At 39.5% G+C, this 22030-nt stretch overlaps 1 protein-coding gene across 1 annotated transcript in view; it reads right to left on the bottom strand.

The window, feature by feature from the left end:
- The window catches only part of LOC309559991 (uncharacterized protein), a 217167-nt gene that overhangs the window by 12215 nt on the left and 182922 nt on the right, over positions 1-22030 (bottom strand). Inside the window, exons 44-55 of the mRNA XM_082263472.1 lie at positions 21785-21838; positions 20071-20178; positions 17476-17529; positions 17331-17384; positions 16605-16658; positions 16073-16126; positions 15836-15943; positions 13282-13335; positions 11341-11394; positions 10942-10995; positions 10655-10708; positions 10418-10525 (exon numbers count right to left, since the gene is read on the bottom strand). Of these exons, the coding sequence (XP_082119598.1) occupies positions 10418-10525; positions 10655-10708; positions 10942-10995; positions 11341-11394; positions 13282-13335; positions 15836-15943; positions 16073-16126; positions 16605-16658; positions 17331-17384; positions 17476-17529; positions 20071-20178; positions 21785-21838 (810 nt within the window). The remainder of the gene's footprint in view (positions 1-10417; positions 10526-10654; positions 10709-10941; positions 10996-11340; positions 11395-13281; positions 13336-15835; positions 15944-16072; positions 16127-16604; positions 16659-17330; positions 17385-17475; positions 17530-20070; positions 20179-21784; positions 21839-22030) is intronic.

The following is a 22030-nucleotide window of genomic DNA, read 5'->3' as shown; positions in this document are numbered from 1 at the left end:
TTTGCCTCCGTCTGTTTACTCCCAGCATGAGCATACCAACAAGTTTGAAGATAGAGGAGAGGGAGAAACTTATATCTACATTGAGGATTCTGCATATATTTTACAGATGCCTTGTAGCCCCTTTTAGGTGTTGAGCTTCTGGTGAGTGTGGTTCTGGAGAGGGAGCATAGGTGGATGCACTTACCCACCACATGAGTGATACGCACCAGTATAAGAGCACCAGTTGCACGTTTATCGAGGACTTTTTTAAATGAACTCATGAATCTTTTATATAAATATAATTTATTATTATTATATACTTTTATATAAGGACACATCAAATTTTGATTTATGTATGCATTTTTGCACTTTGGATTACAGCACTTTTTATATTGTCCTAAGAGTGTTTATCTGCAGTTGACCATTCACACAAGGAGGGGCATCACACTGGAAAGTGGCACAAAATTGTGAAGTGAAAGGAAAATGATAAATGGTTTTCAAAATGTTTTACAAGTAGATATCTGAAAAGTGTGGCGTGCATTGTATTCAGCCCCCTTTACTCTGATAGCCCTAACTAAAATCTAGTGGAATCAATTGCCTTCAGAAGCCAACTAATTTGTAAATAGAGTCCACCTGTGTGTAATTTAATCTCAGTATAAATACAGCTGTTCTGTGAAGCCCTCACAGGTTTGTTAGAGAACTGTAGTGAACAAACAGCATCATGAAGGCAAATGGACACACCAGACAGGTCAGGGATAAAGTTGTGGAGAAGTTTAGAGCAGGGTTAGGTTTTAAAAAAAATATCCCAAGCTTTGTACATCTCACGGAACACTGTTCAATCATCCCCTGAAAATGGAAAGAGTATGGCACAACTGCAAACCTACCAAGACATGGCCATCCACCTAAACTGGCAGGCCGGGTAGGAGAGCATTAATTGGGGAAGCAGCCAAGAGGCACATGGTAACTCTGGAGGAGCTGCAGAGATCTGCAGCTGAGGTGGGAGAATCTGTCCACAGGACAACTAATATTTGTGCACTCCACAAATCTGGCCTTTATGGAAGAACGGCAAGAAGAAAGCCATTGTTGAAACAAAGCCATAAGAAGTCCCGTTTTCAGTTTGCGAGAAGCTATCAGGGCAACACAGCAAACATGTGAAAGAAGGTGCTCTGGTCAGATGAGACCAAAATTTAACTTTTTGGCTGAAAAGCAAAATGCTATGTGTGGCAAAAAAACGAACACTGCACATCACCCTGAACACACCATCTCCACATAACATGGTGGTGGCAGCATTATGGTGTGGGGGTGCTTTTCTTCAGCAGGGACAGGGAAGCTTGTAAGAGTTAATAGGAAGATGGATGGAGCCAAATACAGGGCAATCTTAAAAGAAAACCTGTTAGAGTCTGCAAAAGACCTGAGACTGGGACGAATGTTCACCTTCCAGCAGGAAAGCGACCCTAAACATACAACCAGAGCTACAATGGAATGGTTTAGATCTAAGCATGTTCATGTGTTAGAATGGCCCAGTCAAAGTCCAGACCTAAATCCAATTGAGAATTTGTGGCAAGACTTGAAAATTGCTGTTCACAGACGCTCTCCATCCAATCTGACAGAGCTTGAGCTATTTTGTAAAGAATGGGCAAACATTTCACTCTCTAGATGTGCAAAGCTGGTAGAGACATCCCCAAAAAGACTTGTAGCTGTAATTGCAGCGAACAGTGATTCTACAAAGTATTGCTTAAGGGTGGCTAAATTTATTTTCAATCATCTTTATTGAATGAAAGAAATAACATCATGCAGTAACAACTGCGGAACAGTAGTTGGGAAGTTACAAAAGTGTACATACACAAATGGCACTTTTCCACTGCAAGTACCGGCTCGGCTCCACTTGGCCCTGCTTGGCCCTGTTTGGTTTTCCACTGCATGGTACCGCATACGGTGTTAGAACAGTTCGGTACGGTTTGGTACGGTTTGCTTTTCCATTAAAGTAGTACTAAAGTAAGTGGGTGGGATAACAACGATTCTCTGACCAATCAGTGGCTAGTAGTGACAAACAGTCAAGGCTGCATGCAAAGGATTGTGGGATATGGTACCGGTACGGCCTTCTTGGAACCACAACTGAGGTGGTACTGTTTAAGCGAGCCGTACCGTTCGGTTCCATGCAATGGAAAAGCGCCGCTGTACCGTACCGTACCGAACTGTTCCTACACCATACCATGCGGTACCATGCAGTGGAAAAGTACAAAAGCGAGCTGAACCGTTCGGTTCCATGCAGTGGAAAAGCGCCTAAATAGCAATGAATAGAGGAACAGATCTGCAAGGGGGTGGCTAAATTTAAATGCAAGCCACACTTTTCAGATATTTATTTGTAAAAACGTTTTGAAAAAAAAAAAAACATTTATCATTTTCCTTCCACTTCACAATTATGTGCCACTTTGTGTTGGTCTATCACATAAAATTCCAATAAAATAAATTGTTAAATTTGGTTGTAACATGACAAAATGTGGAAAATTGCAATGGGTATGAATACTTTTTTAAGGCACTGTATATTTTATTTAAAGTTCAATCCCACCAGGGAAGAGTTATTATAGGTCACAGATTCATGATCTCAACTGTAACAGTACCATATTTAACAGGTTTTACATGTATATGATTTGCACTAGTAATTTATATCATGGGAGGTGTCTTTTAGTCCTTCGATCAGTATTCACTTTATGCCCCTACCATAGGGCATGATATAGTAATGAGACCTACCAGCTAAGGGAACTGAAATCACATTAAAATCAGTTTGGCAGAGCCACATACACCTCTATTCCATTTTGGGACCAAAAATGTTTCTGCTTTACACCTTGCTGGAAATGATTAAAGATATAAACTTTGAATTTGGGTACTGAAAGGCTATGCAGACAAATTGATAAATGAGGGATACTGTAATGCCTCTGTTGAGATTAATAGGCTAATCCCAAATAATAGCTAATGACTAACAATTGTCCTGTCAGGTCAGTCTTGATCATATGGGTTTATGGACAGAAGATAACCACAGTTAATGTGTGTGAAGTCTTCAAAACAGCAATGGACTATGGTGATCCATATGGCCTCAAACAGTCCATCTCTTCCAATTTAGGCAACCATGTATGAAGATGTGATAATCAAATACACCCCAAGAAGATGTAGATGTTGCTATGAATGGGGTATTGGAAACATAGTAGATGAGGTCATATGGGTACTAACATAAGTCTTCCCTTGGTCTGGATGCTAAACCTTGAGAATAATTACATTTGGTACAATATGGCCACAGAAAAATATGATAGATTCTAACTTCCTCATGTGCAGAATGTCCTTTACTTAATATGATAGATAGGGGAATGTTTTTGTATTAAAAAAAAAAGATCCCTGTAAAATTAGCTACAATTGGGTAGACCAATGTGACTTAAAAACTTGGATGAATGGTTATTCTGTTTATTTATTTTGAGCCAGGACAAACCTCATACATACGGTCAACATTTTCTTGCATATTTATCCTTGCATTCCTATGTGTCTTGTCCAAACCAAATATGGAAACATTCAGTATGACCAATGGATGCTTAGTTCTTTAATTCATAATGAGATTTTGACCAGTATGAACTCATTTGCCTTGGTTGTGGCATTATGTATGTTGTAACATGACCATAATGATAATAAAAACGAGATCCTATTAAAAAACATGGATGGGCCAGAAAAGTTGAAAACAAGGAGTGTAATTTCTCACTGTCAACATTCCAGAAACATTGTGTGTAGCATCTTCTTAACTATACAACACTGAACGGTAACAAGGTTTCACAGTGGATTTTAGGTTTGAGTGGGTAAGGTGCTATATGCATTCATTGACTTTGAGTGGTTCAAGGTGTTACGGTACAGCTTGAAAGACCTTGATGATTATCTAAAAATGGGGTTGATTTACTAAAACTACGGAGTACAAAATCTGTTGGAGCTCTGCACAGGAACCAATCAACTTCCAGGATTTATTGTCAAAGTTTAACTGAAGAAGCTGATGTTAGAAGCTGATCGGCTACCATGCACAGCTGCACCAAATTTTGAACAATCCAGTTTTGGTCAAGCAAACCCAACGTCTCACCTAGCAGCACTGATAGCTCTAAAACCAGTTTTTATGGTTCTAGAAAGGATTATAGAAGTAAGCAGCTATGTACACTGCAAAGTAAAATAAAACAGCCAGTGCAAGAGTGTTGCTATATAATATGCATCATAAGGTAAAAAAAAATAATCAATGCATAGCAGAGTCCAAGAAACCGGATACAAAATTCTAAACCAAGTTATACAGATTCTCCACTATTTGAAATAAAAGCTACCCATAGTATTTCCCTGGTGCTGGAGATGTAACTGCTCTAGGGGAGACATTCAAACACTTGACATGTGCAATTCTTTTTGGTCCGAATGTAAATTCGGACAATTTTTTGGTTATTCAGAGCTCTCAGCAAGGAAGCCCACTGACAGTTGATGAGTCATCGGTTGTTAAGGACATGACGGCTGGCTTCCTGGCCCACTCCTTAACAAGAGATACATTTAGGGACTAGGGATGATCGAACTTTTGAAAAGTTCGGTTCGACCAGAACACCCGAACTTCCAGAAAGTTCGGCCCGGATTTCAGAACCCCATTGAAATCAATGGGACCCGAACTTCTGTAATCAAAAAACACAATTTTGAAGCCCTAAAACCCAATAAATGCCCCTAAAAAGTGCCTAGGGTTCTGGGTCATGCCCCAGGGACTATTAATCACACAAAAAAAAGTTCTTAAAAATTGTCATTTTTGATAGAGAGCCAATTATTGAAAAAATAAAAAAAAAAATTAGATTTCTTTGGATTTAGTGTATGGGGGGTCTAAAAAGTGTACCTGTGAAGTTTCAGCTCTGTAGCATGTCCAGAACCAGAAAAAAAAGTTTGTTTGTATTAGAAGTAATATAGAACAGGGATATGGCTCCGCTGTTTTCACACCTTGCCGGTTTGCAGCAAGCATTTTTTTTGGGCATTTTTTGGGGGTCTTTGGAGGCAGGCAAAACATCTGAACTTGTGTATAGGGGTATATGTGTGTTATTGCAGGCGTTTTTTTTGGGCATTTTTTTGGGGTCTTGGGAGACAGGCAAAACATCTGAACTTCTTTTAAAGCCCATTTCCTGTCCCATTGCATTTTGGTCGGTTCTGGTTGCCGAATTCCGAACTGTTTCAGCAAAAAGTTCGGAATTCGGCCGAACCTCGAACAGCCAATGTTCGGGTCGAACCGATGGTCGACCTGAACCATTCGATCATCCCTATTAGGGACCACATGACTTTAGTGTCACCAGGTACCCTTTTACATGCTAAAAAGATTTGTCTCGTCAAGACGGAGTTATTTCCCATTTGTTTACAGAGGATTTGTTTTTCTGTCTCTCTTTTGTATTTTTCATATATCTTCTACATAGATATATACATATATATATATATATATATGTATATAAACTTTATGAACCTTATCCTGTCAAATGTGTAATGACAAAATAACAAATTTAAAATATATTCTATGCAGATACTGCCTTTCTGAAAGTTGTGTTCATAGTTCTTGGTACATCCACTCCACCGGCCTTTACCCCCTCTTGTCCCCCACATGACAGAGCTAATGCCTGGTGGATGTGTTAACCAGTGAATTGTGGGCAAAAGAGAGCACTGTACAAGTGTACCCCATGCTTGTACTGGGGTTTTTTTTTAAAGGACTACTTCCTCTGCCTGAGTCCTGAGGGAGGTAGAACTGTTTTGGTGTCCATTATATAGTGTCACTTTTATCTTGGCTAGCTTAGCCATGGTACAGGTTTGCTTTAAAAACCATAACATGAGGTCCCCAATTTTAATTCATCCTATATCTTTTCATTTTTTTAACTACTTCTATACATAAAGTAGCTTTAGTTATGGCATATGCTAGAAGACTCCCTTAAAGAGCCAGGCAACATGTGGTTTCATTGATAGCAATAGAATGAGCTGCAAAAGAGTTGGAATGTCCTAACCCTTTGGCTTCCATGCTTCTTAAGCTGTTGGCTTAATGTTATAAAACGCAGTCATTTCTGGTAAATTGATTTCCATGATATAGAAAATGTGGACCCTAATTTAATTAATTGTTTATGTGGATCTTGACTATTTTACCTGTATACTGACAACAGAATGTCATAAATCATATGGTTATATGGGTTGGAGCTCAGCATCAATGGGACACTTAGCATGAGCTTTGCTAACATGCTTGTTGAACTAATAACTAAAAATGAGGCCAGTAAAGCTATACTGGTTCCCTATGTGGGTGTACTGAAGAAATAGTAGATTCAATTACCACTTAAAGCGTATGTCAAGCCTAAAATGCTTTAATTTGTTTTGGATGGAGTGGGAAAGAATTAGAACTCCTATTGGGTTTATTTTACTGCTATCCAGTTCTCCATTAAAATTATTTACTCTCACACTCTGCTTTGCTGACAAGGTGTCACCAAACAAGAAGTGAGAGAAAATCTGCAACAGTTACACGGACTGAAATAAAAATCTGATGGTGGTTCTAACCTTCCTCAACACGAGTGCCATTCAGAGATCGCTTTGCACTTTCCCAATGAATGCAAAGCCATCTCTGATTGGACAAATGGAGAGGCAGTGCAATAACGTCAATGTCTCCACCTCATCCAATCAGAGAATGCTTTGCATCAATTAAGAAAATGCAAAGCATTATTTGAAAGGTGCCCATACCCAGCAGCCGACCTTCTGTGTTCATAATGCAACAAGGCAGCTGATTGTCACAGGTCCCGAAAGCAAGTGGAGATCACTGGAGTAGTGGTGCCTGATACAGTGATTTCCAGCTTCTAGATGGTTCCCAGGGATATGGTATGTGCATATATACATTGGACCAAGCTGGAGCACTGTAATTATGTAGAATTATCCATACCTGGAATTATTCTCCCCAGTAGGGAGAGAGATGGTAATAAAAAGTCCAATAGCGATTATAACCTTGCCCCATAATTCATCCAAAAAAAAGGAAAATGCTTTGGATAGAGTTGGGCTTTAATATACGAAAAACAATATTAGACGATTTATAAAAAAGTGGAGCAAAAGCAACTGGAATTGAGGTATTGCCCAGTTCAATTGACTGTTCTCATTTTTCAAACGAAGCACATACTCTGGTTGCCCTGGGTAAATCAGCTCCATGTTTTTGTAGTGAACATTTAAAGCAGAACTTTACTCTCTCAATCAACAGTGACTATTTTTATTCCTTAGGCTGCTGGCATTAGTAAATAGATAGGAAAGTATATCAAATGTACTTTTTTGAAACTTGTATTTTACATTTCTTTAGTTACTTCCTGGTTTCCAGGCCTAGGCAAATGATGACATACATCCTAGAAGTCTTAAGGAGGGTAGGAGCTAAGCACAACCTCCTGCCTGCATGCCTAAGCAAAGGGCAAATGAAATTCAGGAAGTAAATGCTACATGAATCATCTGCCCTTACTTAAGATGGCCACAGGCAGAAATGCTAGAGGGTGTTTTTCAAAGTGATTTCTCAGCAAAATAAAGCATGGAGACATGGATGGATGTGGAAGTTTTATTTGAATATTAAAAAAGGAATTAAATAGCATGCAACTTTTTATGCATGCGCAGCTCAGCGTGCATTCCCAGAACGCTTAGGCTGAGCAAGAATGGCTGACTCCTGTTCATATGTGCAGGATGATGACACCCCCCGCTGGCCAATCCAGAGGCCAAAAAAAACAACATTCAGATAGAAGATGACAGCAGCCAGCAAGGAGCATATCTGCACTTCGCTCAACACTGTATAGGCCTAGGTCTAGGGCGGCACTTTGCAGGGGGGTGGCAATAAAGCTCCCCTGCATGAAAATAGTCCCTTTAGTGTAGCGCCAGGAGTGGCCTTGCTATGGGGGTGTGGGGGGTGCGGACCGCACCTGGGTGATGCCCACCAGAGGGGTGACACCCGTCCGCCAGGCCGCATGTCCTAACCGCTGGCTGTGGTGTGTGTCACCAGCACTTAGGGGGCTGTCCGCATGTTGACAGGATGGGCTAGAAGGAATCTGATTGGCAAGCGCCGTCCATGTGACGGTGCTTACCAATCAGAATGCCTCTTCTGGTGAGAGTTACAGATGTAGGTAATGCCGCAGGGTTTTCAAACTCTCATACTTGTGAAGCTGCGTCCTGACAGCGGGGGATGGCAGGACCATGGAACAGGAGGACTAGGGGGGGGGGGGAAGGGGAGGATGTCCAGTCAACTTACGCTTTAATGTCATGCTGTGATCCAAGGACAACAGAGGAGGGGAGCGCTGTGCTATGTACACAGTACACGATCCTCACTGCTCCCTACCTGGGACTCGCTCCATCAGTCCTCCTCATCTGACATTGACACTGCTTACATGGATCTCAGGGGGGTCCTATCTGGGTGAACCAGGATGTGTCCCCCCATAGGAGAAGAATGTAGGATGCCTGGCTCAGGAATGTGCTGCCATATTACATGGGCCTCTCCTCTGCCTACCAGGAATAATACCCTGTGACCAACCCCTCTCTCCTGGATCTTCCAGGATGTCTTCCAGCCTGTGGTGACCTGTTGGGAACTTCCGGGACTGGGAGTGATGGTAAGGTCCTGATCCCTCTCCCCTCCTTCATCCTGGAGAAGAGTATAGGGAGGACTCAGCACACCTGCAGCCTTCTCCACACCGATTATGGCTGCCGCTATAGCTATCTCTCTCATCTGACAGAAGAGACTGGAAAGGCAATCCAACAGTGACTGGGTGTGTACCTCCAAGAGATGCAGCAGCCCCCAGCAAGGACGACTGGTCCCTGTGCAAGAGGTATGCCCGGGGGTGTTCACTAGAGTCCACTACTGCAGTGGGGGGAAGAAGCCGGTCCAGGGAAAATCAGTGTTTGACAGCTACTTACAATCCATACATCCCTCCATACATCTGTCCCCCCATCTACCCTTCCCTCCTTCCATTCATTCCTCCATCCATCTATTCATAAACCCCTACTTCCATCCATTAATCCCTCTATACATCCACTCCTTCTTCCCTTTCTCCAAAAATCTCCATAAAGCTGACCCAACACAAAAAAAAATCAGATTGGACATTCTCCTTAATATTTACCAAAACCATGTAATATAAGGACATAGCTAAACATACATTCACTCTGTATCCAATCAGGCAGGCCCCTGTACTATTTGTATATATAGTCTGGTGCGCTAAAAAAATTATGTAAATGTGAAGTGCATAACCACACAACAATGTATCAATAAAACTGTTCAAAATATTCCGAGATACAAATATCAAAGTGAACTTATGCACAAAAGTGTCCATAAATAAGTCCTTATGAGTCCATAGTGCATGAACGCAAAGAAAATAGTGCATCCAAAATAAAGTGGTGAATTTCAGTGTTCTCCAAAAGAAAAATAAACGTGAATCCCACTACCTCTAGGGTATCCTCCTTACCAGACGGATAAGATAAGGTGCAAAAGTTGGATCCTTTGTGTGGTCAAGGTAATCCCACGCTCTAATTCACCCCGTGATAAGGACACAATATAACAAGCCCCTTACCGGATGAAGACTCTAATGCGCATAGATATGTCCTTTTAAGTGTCTCCCTTTCACCCACACACCAACTTGGGTTGTCTCCTTTTACACGCTTATGGCTCCTGCATTCCTCGTTGGCATTCCATGGATATTCCCCATGAATAAACACTGCAAACTCTTGTGATCTACACATATTCCTGAGGCCCTTGTACTACACATTTGATGGTAGCTCAAAAGGAGATTGTACAATCAGATCATATAGCATATGGCCAGCTTAAAGCTCACCATGCATGTTACAAAAGGTGAAGCCTAAAGAGGAATGGGTGTGGTTTACAGATGGCAGGGCGGGTCTTAAATGGGAAGGGGCATGGCCTTGACAGGAAGGGGTGGGTCATATTTAGATTAGGGGGTGCATGAGTTTAGTCAGGCCTAGGGGAGCACAAAAACCTAAATACACCACTGACATTGCTGGAAGGTGAAGATGAGTATTCTGGGGGTTTGGTTCCTCTTTAAGATCCAAGATGATAAAAAACAAATTGAAATAGGAACTTAGGTATCTAAGAGTAACCAGTCTGATTCTCTAGTGAGCAGCTGGTTATTTTTGGCACTACGAACAGTTTTTCCTTCAGTCACTTGTAATCACTTGCTTTTATGAGCTGACTCAAATGTGGACTCTGACATCATCAGGGCGCATAAAATATTCAGTGAATGTATTGCTACGGAAGATGGTCAGAGCATAATCGTCAAGATTAATACCATGTAGATATATTTTAACAATGAGAAAGTTTTTAGGTGTTTTTAATAAGTGTGACCCATACATTGCTTGACTCCTACCAATGAGTATTGTCTAAGAACAACATTTTATGAAGCATTTCACTTACCACAGCACCAGGCAAGCCTCTCAGTCCTTCAGGACCTTGTTTTCCTGCAGATCCTTGAGGTCCAACAGCTCCTGTCTTTCCTTGAGGTCCCAAAGCTCCCCCCTCTCCCTGGAATTAATCATTGCCACAAAGAGAAAACAATTTTATTTGAGCGGTTAGCAAATGCCATTAATAATTAACACATTTGAAAAAATCTTTGATTACAACTTTCGGATCTAAAAAACATGAGGATGTTACCTTAGCACCTTTTTCTCCTCCACGTCCTTCAGGACCAGGTGGGCCAGCAGGACCCTGAAAGATGAGCAAAGTGTGAGACCCAACAAAATCAGGAAGCAAGATGATCAGAGGAAAAGTAAAGATAGGTTAAAAAAGAGGTTATCTTGTATTTATCTTTCATTTTGTTAGGTGGATTCATGTATAAAATCCAGAAGATAAAAAAAATGGCAAAGGTCGTTGATCAGAGGAAGACTACCATCAGCACAAATGGTTCTGAAAATATAAGGATATTATAAATATATACTTACTCTCTTGCCGAGGGGTCCTGGTGGTCCATTTTCACCAGTTGGACCAGGAGATCCCTGTTAAAGAGATTAGGAGAACATCCTTTTGAAGACAACATAAATCATGAACACCTATATGAAGGCTTGCATAGACAGATGTCAAATGGATATGTCTTATTAAATGTTTATAATAAAATATGCTTTAATAGATTGTAATTTTCATTGTGGAGTCTGCACAAGCTATGTGCATCCAATATATTCTTGGTTCATTATCATCTGTGCAGAGTTTAATCAAGTGTCATACAATGTATACCTTATTATATAATTGGATTTTTGTTGATTGGTTATGGTTTCTCTTTTTTTAATAGTACGTAATGCAATGTTTTCTCTTCCTAATATCTCAATATTTCCTTGGTCACTTACCGCCTCTCCTTGTTCTCCATCTTCTCCTCTTTCACCCTTTGCACCATCTTGTCCCTGTGAAGAAAAAGCGCAAATGACTGAACTTTAAAGATGTTAAAGGACATAATACATTGCTTATGAAAACGTAACACAACTCTGATCAATGGCCCATAGGTTAGGTAAGGCCATTTGTAGGCTTCTTTGTTAGGCAGAGATCCAGGAAATTGCACCAGGGCCAACACCTTTATTGGCACTCTAGTAGCTCAGTTTCTCAACTTCCATCCTGCTTTACTGTAGGCCAATACAATGTTAAAAGAAAACCTGTAGTGGGGAGGCATGTGGGTGTCAGCTGTTGATCTCTCCTACCAGGTTGCATTCGTTTTCTGACTGTCAAGCTGACCCAATGACTTCAAAACTTTCTAGGTTGTTCTAGAAGCAAGTATGCTGATTAGAGTTCTGACTTCACTCCAGTTTCCTGATCCGCATACTTGTTTCAGCTCAGTGTTTTAAAGTACAAGCCAGTGATAGCCAGGCTGCTGGCATTTGTAGAAAGAAGTAAACAGTACAATACAAGCCTCTGTATTATTCTAAGTACAGGTTTCCTTTTAAAATTAATTTTAACAAGTGTTTAATGCAGAGTGGGAAACTATTTAACCCCTTTTCACAGGTTTTTACTTGTGTTTTTTTTGCACCCAGTGGCCAATTCAAAACCTTACAGGGTTCTGGGCCATTATTAAATGGTCATCAGCTAATTCTGCCTGTGTCCTGATCCCGTGTGTACGTCTGTATCCTGACCCAGCTTGTTCCTGAACCCTTGAAGCTAACTCTAACTTCCGACCCGACCTTGCCTCCTGTCTGTTTTTCTGGTACCTCCTCTGCTCACCAGATACTGACCTTGGGCTGGCTCTGACTCCACTCCTGGTTCCTGATTTTGTACCTCTGCTGTACCACTCCTGTGGCATCTGTATCACTCTGTGCCCTGTTACATGCTGTCATCAACCCCAGGGAAATCAAGAGGTGTGAGGGAAATCCTCTTATCAACTCGGCCTCAACCAGGAACGAGACAAAAACTCAAATTTTCTGAGTTGGGCAGTAGTCTACCGACAGTAGGTCACCCCAAAGAATGTGTTTTGAAAGCAACACATGAAGGCAACTAGTCCATAACAGTGATATAAACATTCAAATAATGTTTGTGTACCTTATCAGGTATATTCATTTTGTAAAGATGTGTATGCAGGTTGAGAGGTGTGCCATCTTAGCTAAATGTTGGGTTAAGTCTTTATCTGAGGTAGTGTTGACAATAGTATAATGGCGCTTTTCCACTGCATGGAACCGAACGGTTCGGCTCGCTTTTGTGCTTTTCCACTGCTGGTACCGCATGGTATGGTGTAGGAACGGTTCGGTACGGTACGGTACGGTGGCGCTTTTCCACTGCATGGAACCCAACGGTACGGCTCTCTAAAACAGTACCACCTCGATTGTGGTTCCAAGAGGTACCATACCGGTACCATATCCCACAATCCTTTGCATGCAGTCACTACTAGCCACTGATTGGTCAGAGAATCGTTGTTATCCCACCCACTTAACTTTAGTACTACTTTAGTGGAAAAGCAAACTATACCAAACCGTACCGAATCGTTCCAACACCGTACCATGCGGTACCAGCAGTGGAAAAGCAAACCGGGCCAAGCAGGGCCGAGTAAAGCCGAGCCGGTACTTGCAGTGGAAAAGTGCCATAAGTTATATATTAGGGTGCTTTTCTGAATACCACTATTGGCATTACTTTAGCGTTGGTGTTATATAAAATGTTGTTTGTCATATTTATCAACAATATAGCTATCACGTAATAATGCAGTTAATCAAGGTTTATTTAAGAAATCACAGATAAGCCATCTACATTACTTCAAAATCAAAACTGAATTCATTTTAAAGACACTGTGAATTTATTGCCTCCATACTTACTCTAGGTCCCATCTCTCCAGGGGGTCCAGGATCTCCGGGGAAGCCTACAGGACCCTAAATAAAGACAGAAATAGTTAAAAGTAATCTGAGGTCATCTCAAGATCTGAATTCATTCGACTACAATGTCCATATGAAACACAGCTCAATAAATATAACCAAATGTATGCTAAATCCTGATTGTCAAATGCACAACTGAACACAACTCAGTTTTGATAGCGTAAGAGAGGGTTATAACCCCTGTCAGTTTTTTTGCCATTTCTGTCCCATTGTGGAGACTTCCGTTCACTTCCTGTTCCATAGCCAAACAGCAAGTGAGAGAAAATCCCTGCAAGTTAAGGGAAATAACTGGGCTTCCAGGTCACCACAACTAGTTTCCTCATTGAAAGATTTCCCCTCTGTTACTGTTCTGAGGAAAATCCAAAATTTGGGATTTTCTTTTACTTTCACTTTTGATGATAATGGTAAAACAGGATAAATAGGGAGGGTAAATCTCCCTAACGAGGGCAGAGGTATAAATAAAAAACCTAACAGGTGTTCTAATCTACTAAATTCTGTCCAAAACTAAACAAAAAAAAAAGTTTTCTCTTTAGTTAAACTTGGAGATCTGGAGACAGGGAAGATGGTTAAAATCGATGGGAAGATGAATGGAGCCAAATACAGGACCATTCTGAAAGAAAACCTGATGGAGTCTGGAAAAGCCCTGAGACTGGGACGGAGATTTGTCTTCCAACAAGACAATGATCCAAAACATAAAGCAAAATCTACAAAGGAATGGTTCACAAATAAACATATCCAGGTGTTAGAATGGCCAAGTCAAAGCCCAGACCTGAATCCAATCGAGAATCTGTGGAAAGAACTGAAAACTGCTGTTCACAAACGCTCTCCATCCAACCTCACTGAGCTCGAGCTGTTTTGCAAGGAGGAATGGGCAAAAATTTCAGTCTCTCGATGTGCAAAACTGATAGAGACATACCCCAAGCAACTTACAGCTGTAATCGCAGCAAAAGGTGGCGCTACAAAGTATTAACTTAAGGGGGCTGAGTCATTTTGCACGCCCAATTTTTCAGTTTTTTATTTGTTAAAAAAGTTTGAAATATCCAATAAATTTAGTTCCACTTCATGATTGTGTCCCACTTGTTGTTGATTCTTCAAAAAAAAAAAAAAATCCAGTTTTATATCTTTATGTTTGAAGCCTGAAATGTGGCAAAAGGTCGAAAAGTTCAAGGGGGCCGAATACTTTCGCAATGCACTGTATTAGGCCATTTGGTTTCTATGAAGAGTTTATTTGGCAAAATGGATCAGAAGGAGTTTCAATCGCCTAGTGTATATGGTTTTGTAAAGCCTGAAGAAAAATAGCTAAAACCCCAACTATAAATGCTGACCCAATACAATTTAAGAGAAAAGTTCAACCAAGTTTCAGATTAAAAGATTCCAAAATGCTCTCAAATAACATTACCCTACAATTAAAAAGTATGAGAAATCCCACTACAGACTATAACTGACAACAGGCTACAATTAATTCTTTGGAAACACCACCAAACGCAGAGTATAAAAGCAAATAATGGAGGACAGGAGAGTATTTGGACACCATGCTGTCCTGGGCACACCTGAATGTTGACACCCTTGTGTACAAACTGCACCTCTTGTATCAAGTAATTATTTTAGTAAAAGCCTTTGGTAGAATGCTCTATTCGATTATGTATAGGGGTCTTCTTTCTATGCAGAGATACTTTCAACTAGAAAGACCACTCAAGAGAATGGTTCCATGCTTCTTGAACTATGAAGAGCCTTCTGGTTCCGCTAAACATACCCTGCACTTCATTCACCTGCAGTTCTCTAGCCGAATTCAGCCAACAATATCCAGAGGTAGACAGACAAGAGAAACCAAATAAGGGAAAGTTTTCACAGTTTGTAAAGCTTGAGGTTTGAGGAAGTTCCCTCTTATCATGCTACCCTGGTCTTAAATTATTTACCATAAATACAGTCCTGATGTACTATCAGGTAATCTATACAGGAACCTGGAAACTTAGATTTATTTATTTCCTATATTGATCAGCTAAAGCATATACAGTAAACCCCCGCTCCATCGCGGTTCAGTTTTTGCGGTCCCGGTATATTGCGTTTTTTTGTTTGTAATGTTATTTTACTATATAAATCATTAAAAATGAAATATTTTTGTGTTTTCCATAGCTCTTGCTATGTCTCTCAGAATCTTTTATGTGTTTAAATGAGTTTCTATTGTTTTAAAAGTGTGTTTAAAGACCTTAAAATGCTTTTACACGTACAGTGACAGTAAAAAGAAAACATGCCTACAATGCATTTTAATAGGGTTTTTCTATTTCGCGGATTTTCACTTTTCGCGGCTGGGTCCGGAACGTAACCCCCGCAATGGAGGGGGGTTTACTGTATTGGTGCACTTGTCTCAAACTTGTATTAATAAAATGTGGTTAAACGTTCATCCCACTGAAAGGCCTGCTGTAGTCCACTGATTGTTTAAATTCTTTTAAATATTAAAGCTATTTCTAAGATATGGAGGTGACCTCTATATACTAACTGGATTTCCTTTAGGTCCATCGTCACCAACGGGTCCTTTTCCACCTGGGGGTCCAGGGTCGCCAGGTTGACCAGACTCTCCCTTTTCACCTCTGTCTCCACGTGGTCCCTACAAGGCAAGAACCAAAACAATTTTTTAAGAAAACATTATTATAACTTATTCATTATACCATGTGGTGCTAAGCAATGAATGATCACAATGACAAGGATGTTGACAATACAATAAATAAAAACTCACCTTAGGTCCAGGTTCCCCTTGGATACCAGGAACACCTGTCTCCCCGGGTTCACCCTAAAGTGAAAAACAAATGATTTATGTAACCTTATGTATCCAATGCATAAAGAAAAAAATGTATCTTTCTCGTTTTCTTTGATTATATTCAGTTTATCATTGTAACTTTTTATGAGCTACCCCACTCTACCTATTCTGAAGAAATCAAAGTGACCAACCATGCTTGATATGAATTCTGTAAAATTATATGAAGAAAAAATCTACTAACATGGAACATTTTGTTACCATAGCTGACCACGAGTAAGGAAACATCTGGTTTTGGAGTTTTCTGTAAAGCCATATTTGGGAGACTTTTGTGTGAGATCTAACTTGTATTTGCTTGAAAAGGAAACTTGAAGATCACCTACTGTAGTGTTTCTTTAGCAAAGGCACATGTGTCCGTTTGTTTATGTTTGCATGTCCTAAATATAATGTAATCCACCACATAATTATACCAAATATTCAAAGAGAACTCCTGAAATGTGGATATAAACCTTACCTTCTCTCCTTGAGGTCCTAAGTTTCCAATTCCACCAGAAGGACCTTGGGGACCCTGCAGAAGACAATAGAAGATTGTTATGATTCAACAGAATAAAGAAAAGTGAGGAAACCAAGAAGATGAACTGAACAATGTTTAATATTAAGCTCAGTAAACATTTATTTACTGACACATAGCAAGATTTGCCAACTATCAGTAATTTGGAAACAAACGTGAAACTCAATTAAAAATATTGTGATGATACTAAACGTCATATCAGGTTGGCCCATACGCTGTATTCGGAATGCCATATTTATAAATTCTTGTTTTCTTTTTTTACATTCAGCCATAGACATCAGAGAATAGTCAGATATGCAAGCATGGCCTGATCATCCAAAGATGTTCCTTGGCCAGCTGCAGGTATAAACATGCATGCTAGGGGTCGCTTGAGTGTTTACACATAGGGCTATGGAAAGTGCAGAGGAACGCATATGCAGAGACCTCTGGTAATGGCCTATCATGGGGTAACACAACAGAGATTAGACCAATCTACTTGCTGTTCCCCCTTTCCTTGGAATGCTTGGTGAATAATATCTGCAGGTGGCATGGTACATGAGATCATCAGCCAATCCAACCAACATTAAATTCAGTAATTATAGTCTTATGTCTATGTAGACCTGTGGAATGATTGGATCATGTGGATAAAGAAAGAATCAGAAAACAAATATGCAAGAAACAAACACTTACATCAGCTCCTGATGGGCCAGCAGGTCCACGTGGTCCAGGTGGTCCGGGAGGACCCTAAATTGAGAAAGAAGAAATTTTTTAAGAATGTTGTCTGCACATAAAAAAGCAGAATAAATTATATTGCATAGTACATGTATACACTTACCATAGGTCCAACATCTCCGGTCTCGCCCTTCTCTCCAGATGGTCCTGGTAAACCCTGCAATACAGGGGCATGTGTTTATCAAATATATATAAGATAACATATGTAACTGTATAAATTAGTTGTTTAGCATAAACCTTTTCCATGTATTCTTTTTGATGCATTATGAAGCTATAGTTGGCATCTGAAGAAAATCTATGATATTTTAAAGTGAAGCTACCTGTTTATTAACATGTATTGATTGTTATCATATTTATTCTAGAGCAAACTTGTCAGCATGTTTAAAAACAAGTCATAGTTTTTTTAAAATTTGCTAAATGAAAAAAATAAATATGGGCGATAAAAAATAATTGTACGTACATGCTGTTCTTTCTATTGAGAGAGCACATCAGTGTGAATATGCTTGAAGGCCCTTCTCTGCTAGCCAAATGAGGTACAAAGTTTACTTTTTATTTTTGTTATCAAAGTTATAATACAAAAATAATCAAATTGATAACAACAACATCCACAAATCCACCATTAAACCTAAAATGACAATGTTGTCACACAACACCACCATGATTGCGGGCCACTCACATCTTCAAAGCCCATGATAATATAAGGGTGAAATACATCAATGTAGTGGACCCAGAGGTCTGACCCCCTTCTTTTCATGCTGCATACTTCTGTGTGTATGTGGGGACCATTTATGGTAATGCTGATGAACCACAACAAGAAGCCAGAGACTGAATGGCCCATTACATAGATGCCCAGGGGACCCACTGTAATGGGACACATGCTGGAAGCTCAATTGGTGTGGCCAGATGGATCTGGATCCGTAGCGCTGGCTCATAGCTGTGACCCAGCCACAGTGTGTGGGGCGAAACATTTCAGAGGGCATGGCTGGAGCAGCACTGGCCACAATCATTCACATATCCATGAGCGGTGTTCCTTCCTTTCTCTGTCTGGCTCATAGCCGTTCATGTATTCCAGCCTTGTTAACAATATGTTAACCATATGTCATGGACATTTAGATGGCTGTCATATATCCATAGGCATTGATACTGCAAAGTAGGCTCCTAGTGACTCTAGATAAGAAGGTGTCATACATATATATAATATATTCATAAAGATATGTGGCCATTGCAGTTACCAAGATATACAGTATTTCTATATGGTGGATTTTAGTGGATAGTCTGTGCAAAATATACCCTTCCTAAGATTTTTGGAGAACTCTAGTACAAATGTATATAGTCATTTATGATGGGACTTTAAATGACCTTAAAGGAGTACAAATAATTTGAGACAGCTGGATGAATTGACCACTTTGAATTATCTGGAATATCAGGGAACAAACATTTTAACAGCTAGATAGTCATAGAGATGTGAGTTAGAGTGATCCAGATTGATGGGGAGGTTGTTGAATAATATTGTCAATTGAAATTTGATGGTGAATTTGTAGGTGTTATCAATTTGGCTAATTTTTGTATTATAACTTTAGTAACAACAATAAAATATAAACCTTTATATAGCATTTATAAAGCCTATAAGTAACCATCTATTTATCTACGCCCTTGTGATGTATATTTTGTATATGCTTTTGGGTTATAGGACAACGTCCTTTAATTTGGATGAGCCAGTCGCACCTAATAAAAGATGGACTCCTATCTTTTTTCTTTTTTTTTGTCATAACTCTCAAAGCTAGCACTCCTAAGTGGGTTGGAGGCAACTGACCTAATAAACAATGTGAGTTTTGAGAGTATACAGGCAATGGCTCACCACCTACTTTTTAAAGATGCAATATTTTGATACAATATGTCTTGTCTTGGAAACAAGTATAAGGAGATACAGTTTTCCTAATTATACAATATAGAAGGCATCGAATTGTAACTATTTTGCAAAAACATAACTAATTGAGGTTTAACAATCTATATCAGTGGTCTTCAAACTGTGGTCCGGGAGTCAGATGTGAACCTTTGCTTGCCTTAATCTGGCCCTTGGGTCCAATTCTATCCCCATACTCCAACAACAGGGCATTATTCTTCCCACTGATACCAATTATAGGGCGCTATTCCTCCTACTCATAGGAATAATGGGGCACTATTCCTTCCACGGACACCAACAATGGGGCACTATTCCTTCCACTAATACCAATGATGGGGTACTATTCCTCCCACTGACCCCAATTATGAGGCACTATTCCTCCCACTGACACCAACAACAGGGCACTATTCCACCCATAATACCAAAGATGCATATTTTACTCCTACTAGCCACAATCTGGCCTTTTAAGGTCTGAAGGATAGTAAACTGGCCCTTTGTTTAGTAAGTTTGAAAACCCTTGGTCTATATCAACAATTTGCCTGCTGCTTCTCAAGATTTAATAAATGTGTCTCACAGTATTTCAGTCCCTTTTGAGGTATAACAAAATGCAAACAGTTGTATACACTGAAGCAGAATCAATAAATATAGTAATAACTAAAATAAAAGAGTTAAAAAAAAGGAAATAGTGTTTTTTTTCTGTATCATATTACTTTAGGTCCTGAAACATTTTTACAGTAGAGTCCAGCCATATCCGAGTTTACTGAATTTATACACAAGGAGCATTTCTTATCTCACCTGCAGCCCAATAGGTCCAGGAGATCCAGGGAATCCACGGGTACCTTCGTCTCCTTTTGCTCCAAATATTCCCTGCTGCCCACGGGGACCAGGCTCTCCATCAGCACCCTGATTTAAAAAAATATATATTTTTATCATATATGTTTTTAACCCATTGAAAAACTTTCTGATGTATAATTCCTAAATTACCTTTAGAAAAACATTTTTAGTGTAAATGACTGAAAGTAGTTTAACATATTTTAAAAATAAATAGATTTTTCTTGTTAGACTATATGAAAGGTAATATATTAGTTACCATGTACAAATAACGAAAACTATTTACAACTTTCTATTTGAGGGAAGGTTGAAGTTACAGCCCTTCATATTCTATGGTTTTGGAATGGCTGAAGCTTATTCTTGCTTGGTTATTTAGCCCACGATAAAATATAATGCACTTGGAATGCTAAAAAATAAATTTGAAAGGAAAAAAATATGTTCCTTCAAGATCAAAACGGATTTCTGAAAATAAAAAAGTTTAACTGAACAGACTTTTTTCAGCATAAACTACCATGTAGGCAAATAAATAACCTGGTGCCCTCACTATTCAAATTCTTTCACACAAAGCATTAAGTTCTACTTTGCTCCTCTGAATTAAAGGAAGAACATCTAACATCTAGAAAAAGGATGGTCTTATATGGGATCATGTACTACAAGTTTTAAGGGAAAGAAAGAACGTCATACCTATGAACATAGAGCTTGTAAAATGAAATTCAGAATAAAAACCAAGACAAAGAAGAACCTTACAACTAGTGATGTATAACCTAACTCAGTGGTGCCCAACTGGAGGCTCTAACCAAGCAAAATGGCAGATATGGGTCAAATATCTACTTGTTTTCTCAACAATATTAGAAATGTATTGTATGGCTCCTTGGGGCAGCTAATGATCAAATTTGTGCCAGAATCATGCATGTTGTCCACCACTATTTCAACCATGGAAAGAAAATACCAGCGTTTCTTTTCATTTAAAAAAAAATTCAAAACTAGAAACATCTACGCTGTACAGCAAGACATGAGGTCTTAACAGCAAGACATGAGGACTGGGAAAATATATCTACTGGAGGGATCCACAGCTAAGAACACCAGCATTGCAGTGGGACCCCAACCTTATGTATGCCTATGGTTCTGTGTCCTGATATGAGAAATAACAATAATAGAAACCCCAAAATAAATTGTGGGACCCAATTTTTCTGACCTCTTTTAGAGGAAGAAGAACTAAGTCAAGATCATCTAAGTCTTAGGTGAAGGAAATGAGTAGCAGGCATGAATATTTATCTTCTAATGGGAAGGAAGGCCACAGTTAGAAACATTTGTTTTTAAAAGGAAAAAAAGAGCAAACAGAAGCAGAACACAGGTAAGCATCTACTTTCGTCATAGTGAAGGAAAAAGGTCACAGCTCAAAAAGTCTCATGTCTAGGGCTAGAAGTTCATAGCTCACAATTGTTTCTAATTGTGTGTCCGGTCTGGTACCTTCTGTATTCAGTGCATTAAGATTTCCAGGAAATAGGTCCCTTTAATCATAATTATTGCTTTTCCCTGATATTTATTAATTTACTGTACATTGTGAATGTGTGAGTACAGCAATCTGTAAATTTGAACCGGTGCACACAAATTGAGAAAATGTTTAGTTTACTTAAATTAATACATATCATGATATAAAGAGCATAATCCTACTTACCGGAGTACCTGGCTGTCCCACAGGGCCAACAGGACCAGGTGGACCCGGAGGACCCTAAGTAAAAGCAGAAATATGAAATATTATATTGAAAAATACAGTTCAAACAAGCAAATAAGAGATACTGGAATATCCATATGTATGCCCCATATTCCGTTATAATTAAACTTTCAGTCGCTTCCCTTTGGGATCCAGGGCTGTCTCTATTTCCTCTATAATTTGCCCCTTTTATAAATTTAATGTATAGAA

The sequence above is a fragment of the Pelophylax lessonae genome, assembly GCF_965119305.1.
Source record: "Pelophylax lessonae genome assembly, chromosome: 7".
NCBI lineage: Eukaryota > Metazoa > Chordata > Amphibia > Anura > Ranidae > Pelophylax > Pelophylax lessonae.
This window is presented reverse-complemented; position numbering and strand designations above follow the sequence as displayed.